Source organism: Podarcis tiliguerta (genome assembly GCF_965153285.1).
Source record: "Podarcis tiliguerta genome assembly, chromosome: 10".
NCBI classification, from domain to species: Eukaryota; Metazoa; Chordata; class Lepidosauria; order Squamata; family Lacertidae; genus Podarcis; species Podarcis tiliguerta.
The window spans coordinates 52,110,619-52,133,625 of NC_139543.1; the positions used below are offsets into that span (position 1 = coordinate 52,110,619).

Below are 23,007 nucleotides of genomic sequence, written 5' to 3' on the forward strand. Positions count from 1 at the left end.
ACACAACGTGACTTTAAAAAAACACACATGTCCTGACAATATTTATAGCCCATAAAATAATACACAAAGGATGTGAAACTTTCAAAGGGGTAAAGTTCTAGAGTGCATTTACCCTGAGATTTATTTATTTTTTAATAACACTCTAAATGATACTGGTATGGGGGGGGGGAATTGAGCACAGTAATTTAAAGCATATTGCAGGAGCCTGTGATTGTGGGCTAGGTAATGACCAAAGAGTGGTTGCAGCCGGCAGCTACCCTTGGCATCTACAGCAGACTCCTGTTGCTTTGAGCAACCTTCTCTAGCTGACCCAGGGAATTGTGGGTAAACTGATCCTCTCAGAGAACTTGTTCTGAGCAATCTAGCCAACATCAAGGCTCAATGATCATATAGGGCATTGTTCTTAAACTTCATGGCCACAGAGAAACCTTCCAATGTCAGCATCTACCAAGGAGGGCCTGTTCATTGAGCATTCATCCTGATTTGCTTGCACAAAGCTCCTGCAGAGGTTAGACTATTCCCTATCTTCATTAAGCATTAATTTGGATTGGTCAGTCAGAGAACAAGCATTTGTCCTGGATTCATCTTGATTTGAGTGTACGTGCTGCTTATACATCTTTCCCTTAAACACTTTCCTAATCTGTAAAAAGCGTGTTTCTTTTGTTTTTGATGTGGGTTTGTTGTGCTACAGAAACAGAGTGGCTGAGTTCATTTTAATTTTGAAAACCTAAATTTCCTCTATGTTTGAATCCCTCCTTCAAAATGTGTACTGACTACCTGGAGGTTCCACAAAATACAGTGGTACCTCGGGTTACATACGCTTCAGGTTACAGACTCCGCTAACTCAGAAATAGTGCTTCAGGTTAAGAACTTTGCTTCAGGATGAGAACAGAAATCGTGCTCCGGCGGCGCGGCAGCAGCGGGAGGCCCCATTAGCTAAAGTGGTGCTTCAGGTTAAGAACAGTTTCAGGTTAAGAACAGACCTCCGGAATGAATTAAGTACTTAACCCGAGGTACCACTGTAGAGTTTTCTGCCTCGGGCAGAGGACATACTACTGCCTTCCTTGTACATATGCTGAGCAGAATGGCAGGTGAATCTTACCCCAACACTGCTGCTCTCCACTGAAATTGGCTAGGTTAGTGGGTCTGGGGTGGATGTGTGGTGCTCCTCAAACACCACACCACTGCTCACTCATGACCAGGCTTCCTCAACCTTGGCCCTCCAGATGTTTTTGGCCTACAACTCCCATGATCCCTAGCTAGCAGGACCAGTGGTCAGGGATGATGGGAATTGTAGTCTCAAAACATCTGGAGGGTCGAGGTTGAGGAAGCCTGCTCAGGACTCTGGATCCTTTATTTGTGCATGCAGTGCACAAGCACCCAGCAATGTAACAGCAGGGGTACTTTGGGTTACAGTTGTTGCAAATGGAATCCCTGATCTGGACCTTGTGGTGCGTAGAAATGAGTCAGCTCTCCACCACAATAAGGAGTTTCAAAGCTTTGCCGCAGAACAGCCTTAAAATAGTTGCAGATAAGCGTGACATAATACACCGTTGCTCTTTAACAAGCAAGCAAGAAAGCAATGCATCCCAGTCTCTTTTTTTAAAAAAGTCCTTAATACAGTTCATTAACTTTCCTCTTTCTGGTTCCAGGGAGAGACCCTAAGAAACTTGTTTGTATGACACGCTGAGCTTTTTTGCATTTTAGGAGGACTGGCGGGAGATACAGGACAGCCTCACTTAGAGAAATGGTGGGCAGCTCAGGCCCTTTCTTCACAACTCCTGCAGCACGTCTTTTCTGCACACGGTTTATTATGACATGCATTAGACAAATAAAGAGTAATGGAACGGAGAGGAAATGCTGTACCTACCTGCAGCCATGAGAAGGAGGACTGTAAGATTAAGTCTGTGTACAAACCATGCCTTTAAAGGATATTCAAAGCCCCTCTCCCCCCCAAAAAAGAATTTTGAGAACTGTAGTTTAAGGTTGCTGGGAACGGTGCTTTGTGGAGGTAAACTACAGTTCCCAAGATTAGGTGTTTGTCTGTGTGCATGTGTTCATGTGCACGTGCTTTAAAGGTATGGTGTATTCGTCTTAATGATGATCACATCATTTCCATGATTGTGACCTAGAGATTAGTAATGAACAGCAAGTGCTGCTACTACCCAGCAAATGCTGTTTTGAGTGTATGGGTGGGTGTTATGTTGTCTGAGCATGTAGAAAGAATGAACAGGCCAGATTTGACCCAGAAGGGATGGGAAGCAGAAACGTGAAGGACCTAATAGTGCAAAATCTAACCTTCTACTCAGAATAAAGCCATATTAAGAACTTTCTTGGGTTCCGTGATCACTGCAGGTGGTGACAGCAGTCACAAAATTAAAAGATGCTTGCTTCTTGGGGGAAAAGCAATGACAAAGCTAGACAGCATCTTAAAAAGCAGAGACATCACCTTGCCGACAAACGTCTGTATAGTAAAAGCTATGGTTTTCCCAGTAGTGATGTATGGAAGTGAGAGCTGCCCCAAAAAGAAGGGTGATTGCCGAAAAATTGATGCTTTTGAATTATGGTGCTGGAAGAGAGTCTTGAGAGTCCCATGGACTGCAAGAAGATCAAACCTCTCCATTCTTAAGGAAATCAGCCCTGAGTGCTCACTGGAAGGACAGATCCTGAAGCTGAGGCTCCAATACTTTGGCCACCTCATGAGAAGAGAAGACTCCCTGGAAAAAACCCTGATGTTGGGAAAGATGGAGGGCACAAGGAGAAGGGGACAACAGAGGACAAGATGGTTGGATAGTGTCTTCGAAGCTACCAGCATGAATTTGACCAAACTGTGGGAGGCAGTGGAAGACAGGAGTGCCTGGCATGCTCTGGGATCACGAAGAGTTGGACACAACTAAACGACTAAACAACAACAAGAAGAAGAACATAAGAAGAGCCTGCTGTATCAGGCCAATGGCCCATCTAGTCCAACATCCTGCTCTCACAGTGGCCAACCAGATCTGCCTGTGGGAAACCTGCAAGCAGGATTTGAGCCCAAGAACCCACTCTCTTCCTGTGGTTTCCAGCAAGTGGTATTCAGAAGCACTGTTGCCTCCAACTGTGGAGGCAGGGCATTGCCATCATAACTAACTGAATTCAGCAGGGTTTACTCCCTGATAACTGGGGTCAGCATTGCAGTACAAGCTCATTTGTTCCAGAAAAAAAGATAACACAAAACAAGGAGGGATGGTGATGAGGAATGGGGGGGGGGGGGGGCAAAAGAAGGAGACACCACCCTCGCACCAGACTTTAGTCCCTTAATGTGCAATACCACAAGTCCCATGGGATGCAAGGACTGTGTCATCAGGCTCTCTTTAAATCAGCTTGACATTTTTACTTGCTGCACAGCTGGGTTTCTTTAGCTCCCTCTCCTGGCAGACAAAGGGCAATTTAAAATGTGCATACATTTAAACGCTTGAACAAAGGGCACTTGATTGACGGAAGCCTTCTCCCAGTACCCTATGAAGGAGGCACCTTCGGTCCTGTGACCGAGAGGTGATGGTGATGACATGGGAGAGATCACTGTTCAGCAATAAATGATCCACACCCTTCCAGCAGCAACTTTATCTGTGAAAGAGAGTTTTCCCACCACACCCTAATTGACCGTCCTCCCATATACCTCGGGGTTTTGATGCGTGGGCACTTAAGAATTGGGTATATAAGCTTCTTTTCATCCCCACCCCCCATCTCAGCATTGCATCAGGTTTGCTCCTAAAAATGTGAAATGCATTTATAGTCTTGGTTAAATAGGTATCATTCCTTACCAGGTTGTTAGGAAGAAACAGAAGACAAGGGAAAGCTTGATCTTTCTACTAAGCTTTTCAGCCCTCGCAGCTGTACTTTTAACACCAGCTTGCTCTGCAAACAATAGCAGGTGAGAATGAGCTGCAAAAGGCTTCACTTGCTGATTTCCACAGACCACATTCCTATTGTTATGGGAATTCTAAGGTCTTATATAGATAAAATAAATGTTCATAAATGTACAAGGCAAACACACATGCATAAGTATAGTGTCTGAAACAGTACAGGAGAGTAACCCTGAAGCCATTTTAACTCTGCCAAATTGACCTCAAACATTTCTCTGCAAGGAAGAAGGAAATGGGAAAAGCCTTCCAATTGTCTTTGGGCTGTAGGGCTTCTTGTTGTTGTTTAGTTGTTTAGTCATGTCCGACTCTTCGTGACCCCCATGGACCAGAGCATGCCAAGCACTCCTGTCTTCCACTGCCTCCCACAGTTTGGTCAAACTCATGCTGGTAGCTTCGAGAACACTGTCCAACCATCTCATCCTCTGTCGTCCCCTTCTCCTTGTGCCCTCCATCTTTCCCAACATCAGGGTCTTTTCCAGGGAGTCTTCTCTTCTCATGAGGTGGCCAAAGTACTGGAGCCTCAGCTTCAGGATCTGTCCTTCCAGTGAGCAATCAGGGCTGATTTCCTTAAGAATGGATAGGTTTGAACTTCTTGCAGTCCATGGGACTCTCAAGAGTCTCCTCCAGCACCATAATTCAAAAGCATCAATTCTTCGGCAATCACCCTTCTTTATGGTGCAGCTCTCACTTTCATACATCACTACTGGGAAAACCATAGCTTTAACTATACAGACCTCTGTCAGCAAGGTGATGTCTCTGCTTTTTAAGATGCTGTCTAGGTTTCTCATTGCTTTTCTCCCAAGAAGCAGGCTGTCACCATCTGCAGTGATCATGGAACCCAAGAAAGTAAAATCTCTCACTGCCTCCATTTCTTCCCCTTCTATTTGCCAGGAGCTGATGGGACCAGTGGCCATGATCTTGGTTTTTTTGATGTTGAGCTTCAGACCATATTTTGTGCTCTCCTCTTTTACCCTCATTAAAAGGTTCTTTAATTCCTCCTCACTTTCTGCCATCAAGGTTGTGTCATCTGCATATCTGAGGTTGTTGATATTTCTTCCAGCAATCTTATTTCCGGCTTGGGATTCATCCAGTCCAGCCTTTCGCATGATGAATTCTGCATATAAGTTAAATAAGCAGGGAGACAATATACAGCCTTGTCGTACTCCTTTCCCAATTTCGAACCAATCAGTTGTTCCATATCCAGTTCTAATTGTAGCTTCTTGTCCCACATAGAGATTTCTCAGGAGACAGATGAGGTGATCAGGCACTCCCATTTCTTGCCATAGACACAGAACTTGCCATAGACACAGTCCCTGTAAATACAGTCTGGCAAGTATCTGTTAAGCTGAGCACACTATCAGTATGCATAAGAGATTCAGGAAATAAGTATTTCAAAGGAATGGCCAGGCTACTCAGAAAACGCACTCAAATATGGCATTATCAGGTATCCTGGCAGACAGGAGAGAAGCAACATACTCAAATTTCTGCTGGGAACACAGCAGAATATATGTATGATGTTTTGGGGGGTGGTCTTGAGCTACAGGGTAGGCAATTTCAAAAGTCTATACAAGTGCTTGCACAGCAATGTTCTGGGTTCCTCTCCTCCCTCCCTGCATGGGATGAGTGGGGGACTCTGTTGCAATAGGTTAATCAAGATCATGCTTACTAGCTGCTTTGCTTCTCAATACCCTCAGGTTGGCCTCTGTTATTTTCTCGTACCAATAGAGAACCTACATAAGGACTGTATACCGGCTCTTGGATACCCCATAAGGGAAAAAGGAGCCGTGGTTTTTTTTTTCTTATAACACTGTGAAAAGTGCAAAAACGATGCTGCAGTGTGGCAGCACTGATCCTCCCTGCCCGTTCATATTTGGAATGTGCCTTCGCTGTACTGCGTTTGGTGCATGCTAAAAAATATTGTTTTACCAGTAAGCCTACACAGGTATGTAACTTTTAACATGTAAATTTATTATGTGGTGTAGTTGGTTCCAACATCAGACTAGGACCTAGGAGACCAGGGTTCAAATACCCACTTGACCACAAAGCTCACTGGGTGAACTTGAGCCAGCTGCTGCCTCTCAACCTAATCTCCCTGGCAGGGTGGTTGTGGGGATTAAATGAGTGGTAGAACCATGTATACCACTTTGAGATCCATGGAGAAAGAGGTGGCCTATACAGTGGTACCTCGGGTTAAGAACTTAATTCGTTCTGGAGGTCCATTCTTAACCTGAAACTTTTCTCATCCTGAAGCACCACTTTAGCTAATGGGGCCTCCTGCTGCCGCCACACGATTTCTGTTCTCATCCTGAAGCAAAGTTCTTAACCCGAGGTACTATTTCTGGGTTAACCGAGTCTGTAACCTGAAGCGTCTGTAACCCAAGGTACCACTGTAAATGCATTACACATAATTGGCTTTATTCCAATTGCCAGTTTCATTACTTGAGGGCACCAGCGCGTGGAAGGTAGAGCATCCCATAAGCAGAGACGAGGCTGTGAAAGAACACATCCGCATGGGCCGAGGTGGCTTTGCAATGACATCAAGAGCGACCAGCTCTTTCCCGTCCTTTCCTGTCCCTGATCTGTCACTCTTTAAACTGGGAATTAAACCAGGGATTTTCCTCTTGAAAAGCAGGTGATTCGCTAACTGCTCTGCCTGTATCTCCCCTGCCTCTATGAAAAGAAGAAACACGGCAGTACAACCCTATAGTGGGGAGCATGAGCATCCCTCACCAGTCTGTCTGTGGGTGTGGGTGTGGGTGTGTGGGTGTGTGAGAGAGAGAGCGAGAGAGAGCTGTACCAGTTGAACTTCCACCATTCTTCACAGCACTTACTAGCCTAGGTAGAGCGACCAGCGTGCCAAAATCTCAAACGAGAGCCTCCACGCCTATGATAGGCGTGTAGCAGCAGCAGCAGCAGCAGCAGCAGCAGCCAGGAGTTCGGCAGGTGCAGCTGGACTCCTAGCTGGCCCCCTTTTCTCTCCTATGCCCGTGCAGGAAAGGCAGAGGAGCCCCGATCCGCTTTGCAGCTGGCCGCCCGGCTGCTGGCGTTTAGGCGAGGGTTCAGAGCCCCCAAAAAGGATTCCTCAGCGTCACGTGTGAACGCGTCCCAAGAAGCCTTTCTCCTTGCACTTAGGGCTTGACCTCCGCCGAGCGCTTAGGGTTGCCTTGTAAAGCAATGACGCGGGGCAATAAGAGCTTGCAAAGAGCCGCAGGGCAGCGGTACAAAGGTTGCTTTGTGTTTCCTGGGTTTGCCATGGGGCACCGTCCTCACCCCACTCCGCCGCCGTTTCGATTGCGCACGGGGGGGGGGGGGGTGTGGACTCAGGAGCAAAGGATCTCCAGTCCTCAGATCTAACCAACCAGCCAGCCAGAAGCCCTTGCCAGCAGCTCGGGGATCCAGATCCCCCGGAGAGCAGCTGCCAAGACTTTCCTCCCACAAAATCCCGCAGCTCGCGCGCCGCCGGCTCGTATTTAACAGATGGCGAGTTGATCGCGGGCCCCAGTGCAGGTCGAGAGGCAGATGGTGGCCGGCTCTCTTCGCTGCTCTCTTGCGCCCTCTGCCGCTAGGACTGGGCTGCAGCCCAAAGCACTCAGAAGCACACAAAAGGCAGGATTCCCTCCGAAGAGTCTCGTGCATCCGAATTGGTGGTCTCTTTAATAATAATATTTAAAAAAATAAAATAAATCGAAGTTTTTATTTTGCATCATGACCACTAATCTCACCGCTAAAAATCACCGTTTGATGCTGAGTGATGGGAACAGCATCCCTGTGATTGGACTTGGGACATACTCCGACCCTAAAACGGTAAGAGCATTTATTACTTTTCTCCCCCTCGCATGAATATGAACTCACCACAGCGGTTCATTGTTAAGGTTCTCTTTCTTGAAAGGAAGCGTCTCTGTCCCCCTAGCTTCTTTTGAAACTTGTTTGGACTTTAGATTCTCCCCTCGCATTTCAACCCCCTGCATGCTTCCAACCCCCCTGAACTCGTTAAAATTTATCTTGCAGAGATATGATCAGCCTTTAAGAGTTAAATATGGTGAACCAGTAAGCCAATCTCTGGGGCCTCTTTTGCAAAATTCATTCAGCACAAATCAAACAAGCCAGAACATCATGTGTATTTAAACTTGGTTGTGGGTGTTTGCTGTTGACTCTGATGTAATTCAAGTGACTCTTGAGGCTACATTCTTACACATGCAGACTTGAGGGTTAAGCACCCTGAGGCGGCAATGCTAAATGCTCACTTACCTGGGGAATAAACCCCAGTGAAAGCTTTGTGCGTGATATCTAACTCGGCCACACTCCCACTGAAAGAAATTAGTCCTAGATTCTAAACGCAGTGATTTCAGCGAGTGTGATTTAGTCAGATGTCACCCAGTGGGGTTTACTTCTGAGTAAACCTGCCTAGCCTTGGACGCTGATAGTGGGACTTTTCTTCTGAGTCTAAATGTGCAAGAGATTTGGCTGCAAGCCCGTTTATACAGTCGCGCTCTGCTCAAGCGTCGTTGATAAAGAATTGTGAGTTAAGGAAAGTACTCATCTCTCACCTACATAAATCAGGGCGATGGATAAGTGCTCAATGTTGTTTGGATCTATTGTGCAGATAGATGGCAGACCAGGGCTAAAGATGGCTTTAGACTTGTAGGATCGACTCTGACTCTCACTGGGACCCCAAGACCCACCAGTCAGAGCTTGGGGCGAAAGACATACATACAGTTAGCACGGAAGCCCTGGGCACCCCCCCCCAGCCCATGCTGAGCTTAGGGCTTTGTTTCCATCGCCAGAACTGTACAGAGCTCACACAAAAGACTGGGGGTGGGATAGCTCTCAGCAGCCTCTCTTAGGTGTTTCTAGCAGGACTCTGCTAGCAATCACACACTTACGTGGTTTTTCAAAGGGGGAAAGACACTCTGTGGCCACTGCTAACCTCCGATGGCTGCATTCCCCTTCCATTGTTGGATGCATACCATTCCGATTCTTGGAAACCGCAGAAGGGGAGAGTGATTCCCCCCCCCCTTTTGCTAGTGATCTGGTCCTGCTTGCAAGCTTCCCACAGGCATCTGGGTGGTCACTGCGAGGCGATAGGATGCTGGACTAGATGGGCCACTGGACTGATCCAGGGGGTCGTCTTGTATTCTTCTTGTTGTTTAGTCGTTTAGTCGTGTCCGACTCTTCGTGACCCCATGGACCAGAGCACGCCAGGCACTTCTGTCTTCCACTGCCTCCCGCAGTTTAGTCAAACTCATGCTGGTAGCTTCGAGAACACTGTCCAACCATCTCGTCCTCTGTCGTCCCCTTCTCCTTGTGCCCTCCATCTTTCCCAACATCAGGGTCTTTTCCAGGGAGTCTTCTCAGGCAGTGGGGGAAAGGTGATGTACAAATGCTTTAAATAAACACAACTGGCTCCAGTTTTGTGATGAAAAGAACATCAGAGAGCCCCTAGCTAGCCCATTGCCCTTCCATTTTTCTGCCTCCTCCCCACCTTACAGTGGGAGCCAGAGTGGTGTAGTGGTCAAGAGCGATGGACTCGTAATCTGGTGAACAGGTTTGCTTCCCCGCTCCTCCACATGCAGCTGTTTAGCCTGGAGAAGAGGAGGTTAAGGGGTGATATGATAGCCATGTTCAAATATATAAAAGGATGTCACATAGAGGAGGGAGAAAGGTTGTTTTCTGCTGCTCCAGAGAAGCGGACACGGAGCAATGGATCCAAACTACAAGAAAGAAGATTCCACCTAAACATTAGGAAGAACTTCCTGACCGTAAGAGCTGTTCGACAGTGGAATTTGCTGCCAAGGAGTGTGGTGGAGTCTCCTTCTTTGGGGGTCTTTAAGCAGAGGCTTGACAACCATATGTCAGGAGTGCTCTGATGGTGTTTCCTGCTTGGCAGGGGGTTGGACTTGATGGCCCTTGTGGTCTCTTCCAACTTTATGATTCTATTATTCTCTTCTCATGAGATGGCCAAAGTATTGGAGCCTCAGCTTCGGGATCTGCCCTTCCAGTGAGCACTCAGGGCTGATTTCCTTAAGAAAGGAGAGGTTTGATCTTCTTGCAGTCCATGGGACTCTCAAGGGTCTCCTCCAGCACCATAATTCAAAAGCACCAATTCTCCTTGTATTCTTGCCTCCCAACAAATCCCACCTATTCACTCCTGCTGTAGATCAGGGGCAGGCAGATTTTAGCCTGATAAAAACTTGAAACTCAAGAGCTATACATTGGAGCCAGATACAACACCAACCAACCAACCAACCAACCAACCAACACAAACACAAACACACACACACACACACACACACACACACAGACACACACGGATAGAATTACAGAGCAGGGTGCTTATAAGTAGGTGCTGAGCCCAGGAGCTCCCCACCACCACCTGCCCCCAGTTACCGGGACTGATCTGCACTACCTCGAAAGTCCCCACCTGGTTTTCCTTGCAGACTTATTTAAGGGAAGGGCAATGCAAGAGCAGTTGCTATGTATGCAGTAGGTCGCAGGTTCACAGGTTCAATTCCTGGTGTCTCCAGGTAGGACTGGGAGGGAGGTTGCCTGAACCCCAGAGAACCCCTGCCAGCCAGCGTAGACCAGTAGTTCCCAATACTTCCCTCCAATGCAACCTTCCTCCCAGTCCTAATGCAACCTCCCTCCCAGTCCTACCATGGACCACTTGAAAATTGCTGATGGTCCTGGTGGACCAGTTTTTTCTGCATGTCGAGGCATTTCAAAGAATCATAGAGTTGGAAGGGACCCCCAGGACCACCTGGTCCAACCCCCCTGTAATGCAGGAATATGCACCTGACCCTGGGCCACTTAGTCTTTCAGCCAAGCCTACCTCACAGGGTACTTGTGTGCATAGAATGGGGGGGAGGAGAATAACCATGTATGCCACCCTTGAGCTTCTTGCAGAAAAGGGGGGGGGCACAGAAATGTAATGAAGCACATCAATGAAATAAGGAACGCTCTGTTTCTATTGCTAGATGTCCTAGGACAGGCATCCCCAACCTGCGGCCCTCCAGATGTTTTGGCCTACAACTCCCATGATCCCTAACTAACAGGACCAGTGGTCAGGGATGATGGGAATTGTAGTGCAAAACATCTGGAGAGCCACAGGTTGGGGATGCTTGTCCTAGGACTCCAGAATCAAAAGGAAGCCTGCATTTAGGCACAAGGCAAGGTGAGATGACCAGCTAAGGGAGCAAGGATCCACAGGGACAGCCGATCCCGGTATAGATCTTTATTCCACCCAGCCAGCCATTCCTGATGTAGTTCTTCACTCACCCCTTCTTCCCTGGTGAGAAGGGGGGGGGGGCGCCATTTTGTTTTCCGCCTCGGGCGCCAGAATGTCTTGGACCCAGCCCCTGATTGCAAGGGGAGCCAATATGGTTCCCTCCAAGAGCTGGAGTACAACTTCCCCACATCCCTGGCCATTGGCTATGCTGACTTGCAGTTCACCAACATCTGGAGGAACAAAGCCAGAGGCCTTGTTCGCAGTCTTGACAATGATTTGATTGCAAGGTGGGGGTCTAACTCTTCGAAATAGCTAAATAAATTCCATATATGCATGAAAGCAAGTCCCAAGGCAGGAAGCAAAGCTTAATTCTGAGTAAATATATGAAGGATCAGGCGGCACATGTTTGTTCAGCCTTGGGATTTTTCTCCAAGGGAGGGAAAGGGAATCCTTTTGTTTGCCGGCTGGTGTTCCATCATGCATGTGCAATACAACGTGAGAGAAGGAGCTTTGTCAGACGAAGGGCTTCTACGTGTCCAGACAATAAGGTTATTCAGTTCTGAATGGTTAAAAACTTGTTATTTTTAAATATTTTTTAAGGTCAGCTCATCTCTCTTAGTACAGTCCGGTGCTTTTCTTATCCCTGGCATTTGAGGACAGAGTTGTTGTGAAGATAAAAATGGAGACGGGGAGAACGATGTAGAGAATTCCTTGATCTCTTTGCGGGAAAGGCAGGTTACAAAATGTATTTATGTCTTTGTCATCCCCCCCCCCCCAAAAAAACCCCATTTATAAACAGCTTCATAGTTTAAGTGGTAAATGTGAGAGAGATAAGTGAATAAGGATGGCTGAGAATTCCGTTGGCAAGAGAAAGAGGTGTGGAAATTGCCTCGATTGGCACGTCAGCCCAAGGATGCCCTTGCTAACCTGAGGTCACAAAGTGAACTCGGTGGGAACCGAATGGGATTGCATGACTCCCTAGCCCTAGAAGTGCTTTCTAAGGTTTGCTGCCTGCCAATCCTGCTGCACTGAACAAATATAAAAGATGAAGAAATGTGCCGGAGCCTCTCGCAGCTGGCTCTGATGCATTCAAAGGAATGCCCCTGGAACAAAAGCCCAGATTCCATCACCCCAATTGCTGGGGCTCCTCAAACTGAGTGCCAAAACCAACTGTCGGAAGACGCCAAGGCATCTGTGTGTGCCTCTTGATGTGGTGCACTGGGCATTAGAGTTTATCTTCATCTTTGGACAGCCTTAATATCTACCAAAGCATACCTGATGCTCACAGGCTGATTCTTTCAGCCCATGTTTGCTTAGCACTAAGGTGGGCCATACTGGGGCAGGAGGGCGAGGGAGGAGAGTGGTTAGGATGGTCTGTACTACTCTTGGCTACTAATTTTCTGAATGCTCTCCTACTTTATGTATTAAAACCTTCCTGTGGATACTGACAAACCAACATCTGTTTGACCATTATTCTCGTTTCCCATTTTCAGAAGACTCTTTAAAAAAAAAAATATGAAAGGGAGTCTTCAAAAATGCTTCAGGTTTGCAGAACATCTGGGTGATGCCATATTTTGCATGATATTTCGTCCCAGTAATGTTGCGCAGCTCCCCCCCAAAAAAAACTGGGCACGCTCCAGAGGTTGTTGGACTCCAAATCCCATCAGCCCCAGCCAGCATGGCCAACAGTCACGGATGATGGTAACTGGAGTCTAGCACCACCTGGAGGGGAGATGCTGCCCCTTCGTGTGCCTGAAATAAATGCATATTCTCCCCATGCAAAGCCTTTCTCCTGTGACTTTTCATGTTGCAGTTTGGACCGCAAAGCTCCTTGGCCCAGGGGCTTGCCCAGTAGTGTTTTCCTAAGATATTATGCACTCTGATGGTACTACATCAGTGGTGGGGAAACTCTGGCTCTGGGGCCAAACCTGGCCCCCTGGGCCTCTCTTTCTGGCCCTCAAAAGTCTCCCCAAGGCACCCCTCTCCCTGGGCCTGCTTTCTCAGGCTAAACATAGCCAGTTCCTTCACTTGATCTTCATAGGACATGTTTTCCATACCGCTGGCTACCCTTAGCAGTTGTGCAGGGTTTGCAGTCCATATAAACACACCATGAATCATCTGTTCTTGGGGTCTGTGGGCAAGGAAAACTTGCAAACCATTGTAGTTCTATTTCTGTAATGGTGTGAATCAGCAAGTTACCCCATCAACTTGCATTTCTTGTTTATATATAAAATCATAGAATTGTAGAGTTGGCAGGGACACCGAGGGTCTTCTAACTCAACCACCTACAATGCAGGAATCTCAGCTAAAGCATCCATGAGAGATGACCATCCAACCGCCAAGGAAGTCTACCAGCTTCCAAGGGATACTGTTCTACTGTCAAACAGCTCTTCCTGTCAGAAACTTGTTCCTGATGTTTAGAATCTCTTTCCTTGTAACTTGAAGCCATTGGTTTGAGTCCTACAAGCTTGTTCCCTCTTCCATATGACAGCCCTTGAGATTTTTGAAGATGGCTATGATATCCCCTCTTAGTCTCCACTTTTCCAGGCTATACATACCCAGCTCCTTCAAGTGCTCACCATAAGGCTTGGTTTCCAGACCTTTGATCATCTTGGTTGCCCTCCTCTGCACATGTTCCAGCTTGTCAACATCCTTCTTAAATTGTGGTGCCCAGAACCAAACACAGTACTCCAGGTATGGTCTGACTAAGGCAGAATAGAGTGGTGCTATGACTTCCCTTGATCTGGACACTATACTTCTGTTGATGCAGCCTAGAATAGCATTCACTTTTTTTGCTGCTGCATCACACTCTTGACTCATGTTGAGCTTGTGATCCATTAAGACCCCTAGATCCTTTTCATATGTCCTACTAGTAAGCCAGGTGTTCCCCATCTTATATGTGTATCTGGTTCTTTCTGCCTAAGTGAAGAACCTTACATTTGTCCCTATTGAAAATCATTTTATTATAACCTACCACAATCTCTTGGCAAAACAGGCAAGACCAAAGTGAGGGGGGGTACCCACAATATTGAGCTTCAGACTAAAAGCTTGGGGGCAGTGGGAGGGTAAGGCCAATTTAAATGCCTGGTCCTTATATATGAACCAGGGATACTCCGAGTGAAAAATCACTGTCCTCTATGTCAGCAATAAGGTGTGTGTTCTGAAACAATGGCTCAATAAATAAGACTAAAGGCAAGAAGGTCATTGGAATACATACCTTGGAAGCTGAACTGGGGGGCAGGGGGGTGATTCTAGCTGGGTTCCCACTCACCCAACCTCAGCGGGAAACACTCCACCTACAGCCATGGTTCTCAAACTTTTTTTTCTCTGAACCACACTTTGAGAATAATTTTTTTTCTTGCATCCCACTGATTTTTTCCTATTGGTAAGAACTACATTGGAAAACAAAAAGAAGCAACTCCTAATCGTTCTTTATAACATAGAACAGCAACTTCTTTATAATGTGATTGTAGGACAACCAGAAAGTATAAAACAATGCAACTATCTAAGAACATGAACTCTTGAGGGAAATTATCAGGGATAAAACTCGAAGCAGAGTCTGTTCCTGCCTTTGAACTCCAATTCCAATTGTTGTGGGGAGGAAGGGAAAGGAGGTTGTGAGCCGCTTTGAGACTCCTTAGGGTAGTGATAAAGCGGGATATCAAATCCAAACTCTTCTTCTTCTACTCTCTTCAGATCAAACTCACTTGTTCCTCCAGTATTATTATCAGTAATAAATATTTCCATCCCATCCTACCTCTGCTTTAGTGGTGTAGAGCCAGTGTGGTGTAGTGGTTAAGAGCAGTTGACTCGTAATCTGGGGAACCGGGTTCGCATCTCTGCTCCTCCACATGCAGCTGCTGGGTGACCTTGGGCCAGTCACACTTCTCTGAAGTCTCTCAGCCCCACTCACCTCACAGAGTGTTTGTTGTGGGAGAGGAAGGGAAAGGAGAATGTTAGCTTCTTTGAGACTCTTTCGGGTAGTGATAAAGCAGGATAGCAAATCCAAACTCTTCTTCTTTAAGCAGCCAGATGCATCACTAGGGCCCCTCATGCCTTTGGCAAGAAGCTGTATTGCCGCTCCACCCAAAAAAATTACTTTGCCACAATAGCCATATTAGAAATTACTACATTTTACATGTCCCAAGTACTTGAAGCCCCCAGGGTAAGAATGAAGAGCAAAAAACTTAAAATAATGCATGCCTTTGTGTGGGAAGATTGGGAAACCTCTCTGACATTTTATCTTGCCACAACAGTGGTGGTTTTGTTGCCTCACACGTATACTTCATACACCTCATAGCGTAATGGGTGATTTTTGCAAAAACAAAACCCTGGGTTTGTGCCCCTGGCAGGAACTGGTTTCACCAACCCCTAGGCATGCCTCTGTTTGCAGTGTCTAGAGTGGATTACAGCAAGGTTTTTTTTTTGGGGGGGGGAGGCAGGGTGGGGACTAATAAAATTCAAACAGCCAACAACAAATTTTAGGCATTTGTCTGCTGCCCTTATCTTAAAAAAAGGGAGTGGCCTTAAAGAATTTGGGCACAATAGAAATTTCTGTGGTGGTCTCTGTGAGGCAAGGCATTCCACCATCTAGGCCTAGCCACAAGAGAGAAGGCTCTTTCCCACGGCCCAGCCAGTCCTGCCTCAGGCACTGTCAAGACACAAAGAAGAGTCTTCACAGCAGATATTGTGGGGAGGAGATGGGCCGTGGGTGGCGGTTCATTAGGGCAAATGGGGTGCTGCCCCACCAACCTTGGCCAACCCTCCCTTGCCTTGCCTTATTATTGCTTACACCCAGTCCAGCGGGGTGGGCCCTGGCTGTCAGTTGCTTCTGCCTTAATCTCTGTATTGCTGCTGTGGATAGGGACAAAACTAGAGTAAGCTGGCCATGCTCATCATTGATTCTTGACTCCATCTTGCTCTTGACTTCCGTTCCTTCCACCTCCCAGCCCTAATGGGCCCCAGTCCCCACCGTGGGCAGCTTCACGGTACTTTTATTGGGATTGAATATATTTTTGTTTATTCCATCTTCTAGGCTTTGTAGCCTCCAAAGGTGGCACAAAAAGCAACCAGTGAAACAAAGATTTTATTTCTTTTGTTATTTAGTTAGCTTTTGAAACCATAAAGCAAAACCAACAGCAACATTAAGTAGCATTAATATAACGGCAGTAGAGAAAACTATTATTAAAACATAAGCCGACTAGAATGAAACAAAGTATTTAGGGCTCTTCTGAAAGCCAACTAAGAGATACATATATTCCAGAGATACATATATATTTGGAACGGACACAGATGAGGAGCCACCAAGGAGAAGGCCCTGGAACTCACGAACCCAATAGTTCTCACCAAATTATGGGCTCAGGTGGGTACAGATGGGTATAGGTGGTCCCTTGAGTATCCTGACTATTTAAATGGGATCACCAACACTTTTGAATGCTTGCACAGAAATGAACTTGCAGTCAATGCAGCTGTTGCAAACTGGATATAATATGCTCACCCATGAGTAAGCTAGCACTCGCATTCTTGCTGCCTGGTTCTGGACCAATCATATTTTCCATTTGCTTGCCACATGTAGATCATGCTGCAATAAACACAATTCCAATCTGAAATTAACAAAAATGTGTGCCATGAGATATTGATCGGTCACCTTGACCATGGATTGGAGAGAGTTGGGTAGTGGTTTTCATTAGGAACCCGAGTTCGAGAAGGGGAATTTTTCTTCTAGCAATCATTATTGGGAAAAGAAGAGACCAAGACATGAAATCGGAGGAAAGGGAACTGTTTTGAAGAATGTTTCTTGTCCTCCTTATACTGGAAATGTCACACAAGAATGCCTAATGGAAAGTTAAGCCTGCTTTTTTGCATACGAACAGGAATAATAGAATCAAAGCACTGGAACCTGGGAAAGATCATAGAATAGACTAAACCAGCCCCCTGAACTGAGGAGGACTTTATTATTATAGATTAATCATTCTTGACAGATGTTTATCTACCCACCTCTTCAAAAGCTAAAATTGATTTCCCCCCCATCTACCTTAAAACTATTTGTTTAAACAAGCACCAAGTATGGCATTTAGGAATGTCTTCATAGTATTGAACCCATTTCTACTTTCTGCAACTTTTGAATGTTGGAGGATTTTGTTTAAAAAACTGTGGCTGAGGGAGGGGAGTGTGCTAGAGCCACAGTAAACAGCAATGCAAATGCAACCTTAATTTTCCAGGTTGGAAGAACAAGCACCACCCCCCTTTCCTCAGTGGTCTGAAGATCTTACTGCCCTTTCTACATTTGAATGTATATCTTACAATTATCTATCTCGTTTAGAGACCTATTTGGACATATGAATGGTATTGGACATATGAATCACATTACATTTACACCACTTGGAAGGGGGGTGGTCACCAACCTTTTTGGGCTCATGGGTACATCTGCAAACTGGAAAAACGGTCATGGACACCCACCTCCAAACTACATCCAAGTATGCACCACAACCCAGTCTATTGGCTACAAGAGGATGCTTAATCTAATTTCAGCAGGGGGAAGGGAACCCTGCGGGTACCAGGGAAGGCTCTTGCTGGTACATATGCACCCTTGAGCACCATGTTGGTGACCCCTGACTTAGAAGACATTGATCCCATTTTCATAGCTGTGATTGACATTGCAAGGGAGCAAGGCTTAATCGTAAGGTCTATTAATCAAGGCAGCTCTGTTTAGCTCAGAGGGAACAAGACATGCTTGCATTTGTTCCACCTTTGCAAGAGATGCTTCAGGACTCAATTCCCATGTGTTCCCCACTGTGATTCCACCATTGCATTTTCATACCTTACAATTTAAGACTCAGTTTGAAGCATGCTTGCTTAGGAGGTAAATCTGGGTGAAATCAATGGGACTTAATTCCAAATACACAGAATTAAGACCTGGCTGTGAAAATAGACTTCTTTTTTTGAGAACTAATCTTCATGGAATAGTTGAAAATTCAGATTTTAAAGAGGATGTCCCTAACAGAGGTTAATTTCAGTACGGTTATCAGTCAAGCCAACTAAGCACAGGTTGTTGGTTTTTGGGGGGCAGGGGGCGGGGCTAGAATTCTGGTTCAGAACTGGGAGGTCGGATGAAAGTGTGCAATCCATAGTTAAGCCCCTAGCTATGTCGAATCTGCAGTAGTTCTCCCTGGCAAGTGAATTGTGGTCTTTGGCACAACTGCACATGGCGAAAACTTATTTCTGAAATTAAAATTACTGTCTCGTTCAGGTTCAAAGACCATGCAACTGTTTTTAATGAGATTTGCAATGTGGTATTGAAGACTGAGAAACTCAATATTTTCAAGGGGGGGGGGGAATTTGCCATATTTGAAGTGAGGCCTCCTGAGCACTACAGCACTCTCCCTTCCTATGGATTTCAGCAACCGGTATTGAGAGGCATATTGTCTCCTACCTCCACTGTTGAACAGCCATTGTGGCTAAAACGTGGCATTTTAGCCTTCTACAAAGCTCTATAAACATGCAAAAACTACAGGCCTTAACGGTAAGGCCTTGGAGTTTTGCATTCTTGAACTACCTTTTTCCTCTTTTAAGCGCAGTATTTTTTTTAATCAATATTTGAGATATTTGTTCATTTGCATTTCACTTGCTGCATTCTTATCTCTGGAAGAGTCAAAACAGATTTTGAATAGGGAAGGGACTTGGTTCAGCTAGTTTTCTCAATATTGCTTGCTAGCATGGCATGTAGAATATACCGTATTTTTCCATGTATAAGACTAGGTTCCCCCCCTACAATATACAATATACATGGATATTGCCGAGGGTGGATTGGCCATTGGTTGTTGCCACAACAATAGGGAGGCATTACAATACATGGAGGCATTTTATAGATGGAAAAATACAGTATTTGCAGCTTCAGTGCAGTTTTATTGAGGGTCACAGGTAGGGAACTCCTGCCTGATTTGAATTCAAATGCCTTGTTTTAGTGAAAAGTAATTATTTAAGAAACACTGACATAACATCTGGACTTCAGGTAGTTCATTATTCAAGACTGATGATCCAAGACATTTTTATTTTATTTTTTATTTTATAAAAAAGGGATTATTGATTCAATTACTTCAGAGAAAATTTCAGGAGGCTTTTGACATCCTGCCCACTCACCTCCTCTCTGACTTCTTCTCTTCTCTTTCGGGACAAACTCTGAAAGATTGGTCACATCAACTAGTTTGTTAAGGGTGCAGGGGACTATGAGAGTCTCCTAACAACTCTCAGCACACTTTAAAAAATCTACAGTTCCCAGAATTCTTTTGGGGCAAGCCGTGCCTGTTTTAAAGTAGTACACGTGTGTTTTAGATGCAAAGTTAGGTCCTTTAAAATGTACAGTTCTCTGAATTTTCCAAGACAGTTTTTCAGCCAAGTAGTGTGTACACAAATGTATATGCTGGGATAAAGTGTGCATATACACAAATACACAACATGGAAAAATGCATTATATTAGGGGAAAGTGCTTTGCCAGTGTGGTGTAGTGGTTAAGAGCAGGGGACTCATAATCTGGTGAACCGGGTTTGATTCCCTGCTCCTCCACATGCAGCTGCTGGGTGACCTTGGGCTAGTCACACTTCTCTGAAGTCTCTCAGCCCCACTCACCTCACAGAGTGTTTGTTGTGGGAGAGGAAGGGAAAGGAGAATGTTAGCTGCTTTGAGACTCTTTCGGGTAGTGATAAAGCGGGATATCAAATCCAAATTCCTCCTCCTTCTCCTCTTCTTCTTCTGCAATTGCATACAAACATATATGTTAGGAGAAATGTGCACTAAAATACCAATGGCTTAAAACCCCCGAAACTGATGTGGAAATGTGGAAACCAAATTTAAGAATGTATAACTGAGAAACTGAAATTGCCATATTCACCCATCTCTACCGGAAGGGGCTTATTATAACTGGCCAATTCACTTGCTGTATATACCGCTTTATTGCTTCTGTATTTCCTGTGTTCCATGTACAGTGGTGCCTCGCAAGACGAAATTAATTCGTTCTGCGAGTTTTTTTGTCTTGTGAAGCACCACTGTGTATTGACAGTTTCCCATAGGAATGCATTGGCGGTTTAAAAAAAAAAGGCGCAAGACGATACGTCTTGCAAAGCAAGCCCATAGGGAAATCCGTCTTGCGAAGCAACTCAGAAAACGAAAAACTCTTTCGTCTTGCGAGTTTTTCGTCTTCCGAGGCATTCGTCTTGCGAGGTACCACTGTATTTTAAAGTGTGTGTTTGATCTGAAATGCACTGTTTGCACTTTAAAAACAAATGCTGGAAAGTATCCAACAGCAGATGCCTTCACTTCCTCCCCATCATCTGAAAAGATGCACACGTTCCAAGGGTTGGGGCATTTTCTTTTGTCCACATTTCCACCCTACTTCACCAGATATACTCGCAGAACTGCTAACAAAACAAAACAAAAGCCACCAGTCCTCTGGTATTTGCTCAGGAAGGAGATCAAAGCATTTATAACTGTAAGAAATGAAGGGGGATGAAAGTCTAACTTGGAATCTCAGGAGGTTTTTGGGGATCTGGGCATCATTTTGTGCTAATCAGCCCCAGCTGTTAGGCCTCAAAGTCAAGGGCTTATGGCTTCAGGTGGGGTATTAGAAGGATAAAAAAGGCAAAGGCAACTTCTTTCATGAAAGAAATGTTGGTAATAAGCTATAAACTGTGAGGTTGGAAAGAACAGGATTATAGAGTGGGAAAATGTTGCAAAATAACATTTCCCCTTCTATTTAAGGAGTCACACTTTTAAGAGAATGTTTCCCAGAGAACGCCAAAACCTTCAGATCCACAGCTTAAAATGGTCAATTTTAAACTGGCTAATTGATGCCATTAAGTAACCAAACAATTAAACCCATGTGCACAACGGATAATTGGTGTCATTGTCACACGTGCGCACTCCCTTGTTTTCAGGCGCATTAGCTGTTCTGCCCTTAAGCAGGACGGAATGACCCTTTCCATGTACAACTGTGACATGGTGGACCTGCCACAGTTTTGGCACGAAAACTTAGGAAGAGAGCTACTGGATCCAAATAAGCATCAGAAACTAGGAAGTTGCCTAACACCAAATCAGGCCTCTGCTCCATCTAGCTCAATATTGCCTGCTAATGAAGGAATGGGTTTCCCAAACCCAAAACTGACTGTGCAAAACTGACTGTGCACTTTGACAGGCAGCAGCTTTCCAGGGTTTCAGATGATGAGAGTCTCTTCCAGCCCTACTGGGAGGTGCTGAGGTTTGAACCTCCTGCGTACAAAGCAGATGGTCTGCCACTCAGTTATAGAAAACAATAGAAAAATTACATCCAGAAATATTTCCAGTTTTTGTTTGCTTTTAATCAATTTGGACACATACAGGCTCCAAAATGTTTCAGATTTAGAGTGCACTGTACAGCCAAGCTGTCAGCAAGTCTTTGAAGTACAAAATGAGGAGTGCCCTTTCCCCCCTTAATTTTCTCTCTAGAAGACTGGGTTTTGCAGCAGTAACCTGCAGGCCTTCAAAAGGAAGGCTGCATGTGATGGGGTTAGGGTTTAAATCAGTATACCGTATTTTTTGCTCCATAAGACGCACCTAGTTTTTGGAGGAGGATCTGATGGTGAATTTGGGGTGACCCAGTGCAAAAATCCTGAGGGTCCATGTGGATCCGTGCTTTGTAACCACATTTTTGCACCATTGCAGCCCCAGGAAACAGTGGATGTGTGATTTTTTTGGTGCAGGCTGTAGCCATGGACATGCTATGTGATCTGATGGTGAATTTGGGGTGACTCAATGTAAAAATCCTGAGGATCCATGGGCTTTTACCTCCCTCTCCCAGGCAGCCTCAGCTAGCGTCCCTTATCTCTCTTCGGATCCTACCACTCCCTTCCCTCTTGTTTGCCTTAGTGTCTTTTCCTTAGCTGGAGCAGTTTTTTGCTCCTCCTTTTCTTCTAATTTCTCTCCTTATTGCTTTAGTCTTCCTGTTTCCCCCCCTTTGCATGTTTGCTATCTTTACCTCCCCCCCTCCCAGGCAACCTCCTTTATCTCTAGAGTCCCTTATCTCTCTCCCCGCAAACGATCAGCAGCTTTGTTTCAACACTCACTTCCCTCTTTCAAGAAAAGAAAAGAAAAGAGCATGATCTGCTTTTTGCCCCAGGCAATTTGGCTCCAGGGACCACACATTCGCACCATAAGATGCACAGACATTTCCCCATACTTTTTAGGAAGGAAAAAAGTGCTTCTTATGGAGCAAAAAATACGGTATCTCTCTTTTAAATTGGTATATCTTTTCTGAAAAGTTACAGACAGTCCTTGGAACTGCCGACCCTGCAATTTTGTACGAGTCTCAGGGAAATAGCCATGTTGCACTTAGCCAACAACAACAGCCAAAGGCTTACTTTGCCTTAGCCAAATTCTACAAAGCCACATAACTGGATGGCACTATATCTTTGGTTATGCAAACTAAGTTGATATTATGGGAATAATCAAGGTGCACATGGTTCACAATCTACATGCTGGTGCTGCTCATTCACCAAAGGAAACAGCCCTTTTCTCTGTTCACCCAATCACAGCGCTGGACAGAAGACAAGATGCATTGTGTTCTTTTCCTATGGTTAGTTTTTAAAGCTATAAAGGCCTGTCTGGGTTTCTTCTTTTGTTTCTGTTTTCAGATCAGAAAGGCAAGGTTAGGAAGGAAGTTGCCACATACTCAATCAGACCACTGGGCCATCTAATTTGGCACCCCAGGAGTTCCCAAACTGACCTGTTAGCTAGGGGTGATGGGAGTTGTAGTCCAAAAACAGCTGGAGACCCAAATTTGGGAAACACTGGTCTATACTTGCTCTCAGGATTTCAGATGGGGGTCTTTCCCGGCCTTTCCTGGAGATT

General features: G+C 45.4%; 1 protein-coding gene across 1 annotated transcript in view; it reads left to right on the plus strand.

Moving 5' to 3' along the window:
• The first annotated feature begins 7,179 nt into the window (after window positions 1–7,179).
• Window positions 7,180–23,007, plus strand: part of AKR1D1 (aldo-keto reductase family 1 member D1) — a 33,279-nt gene continuing 17,451 nt past the window's right edge. The window contains exon 1 of the mRNA XM_083401541.1: window positions 7,180–7,709. Coding sequence (XP_083257667.1) covers window positions 7,611–7,709 — 99 coding nt within the window. The 5' untranslated portion in view covers window positions 7,180–7,610. The remainder of the gene's footprint in view (window positions 7,710–23,007) is intronic.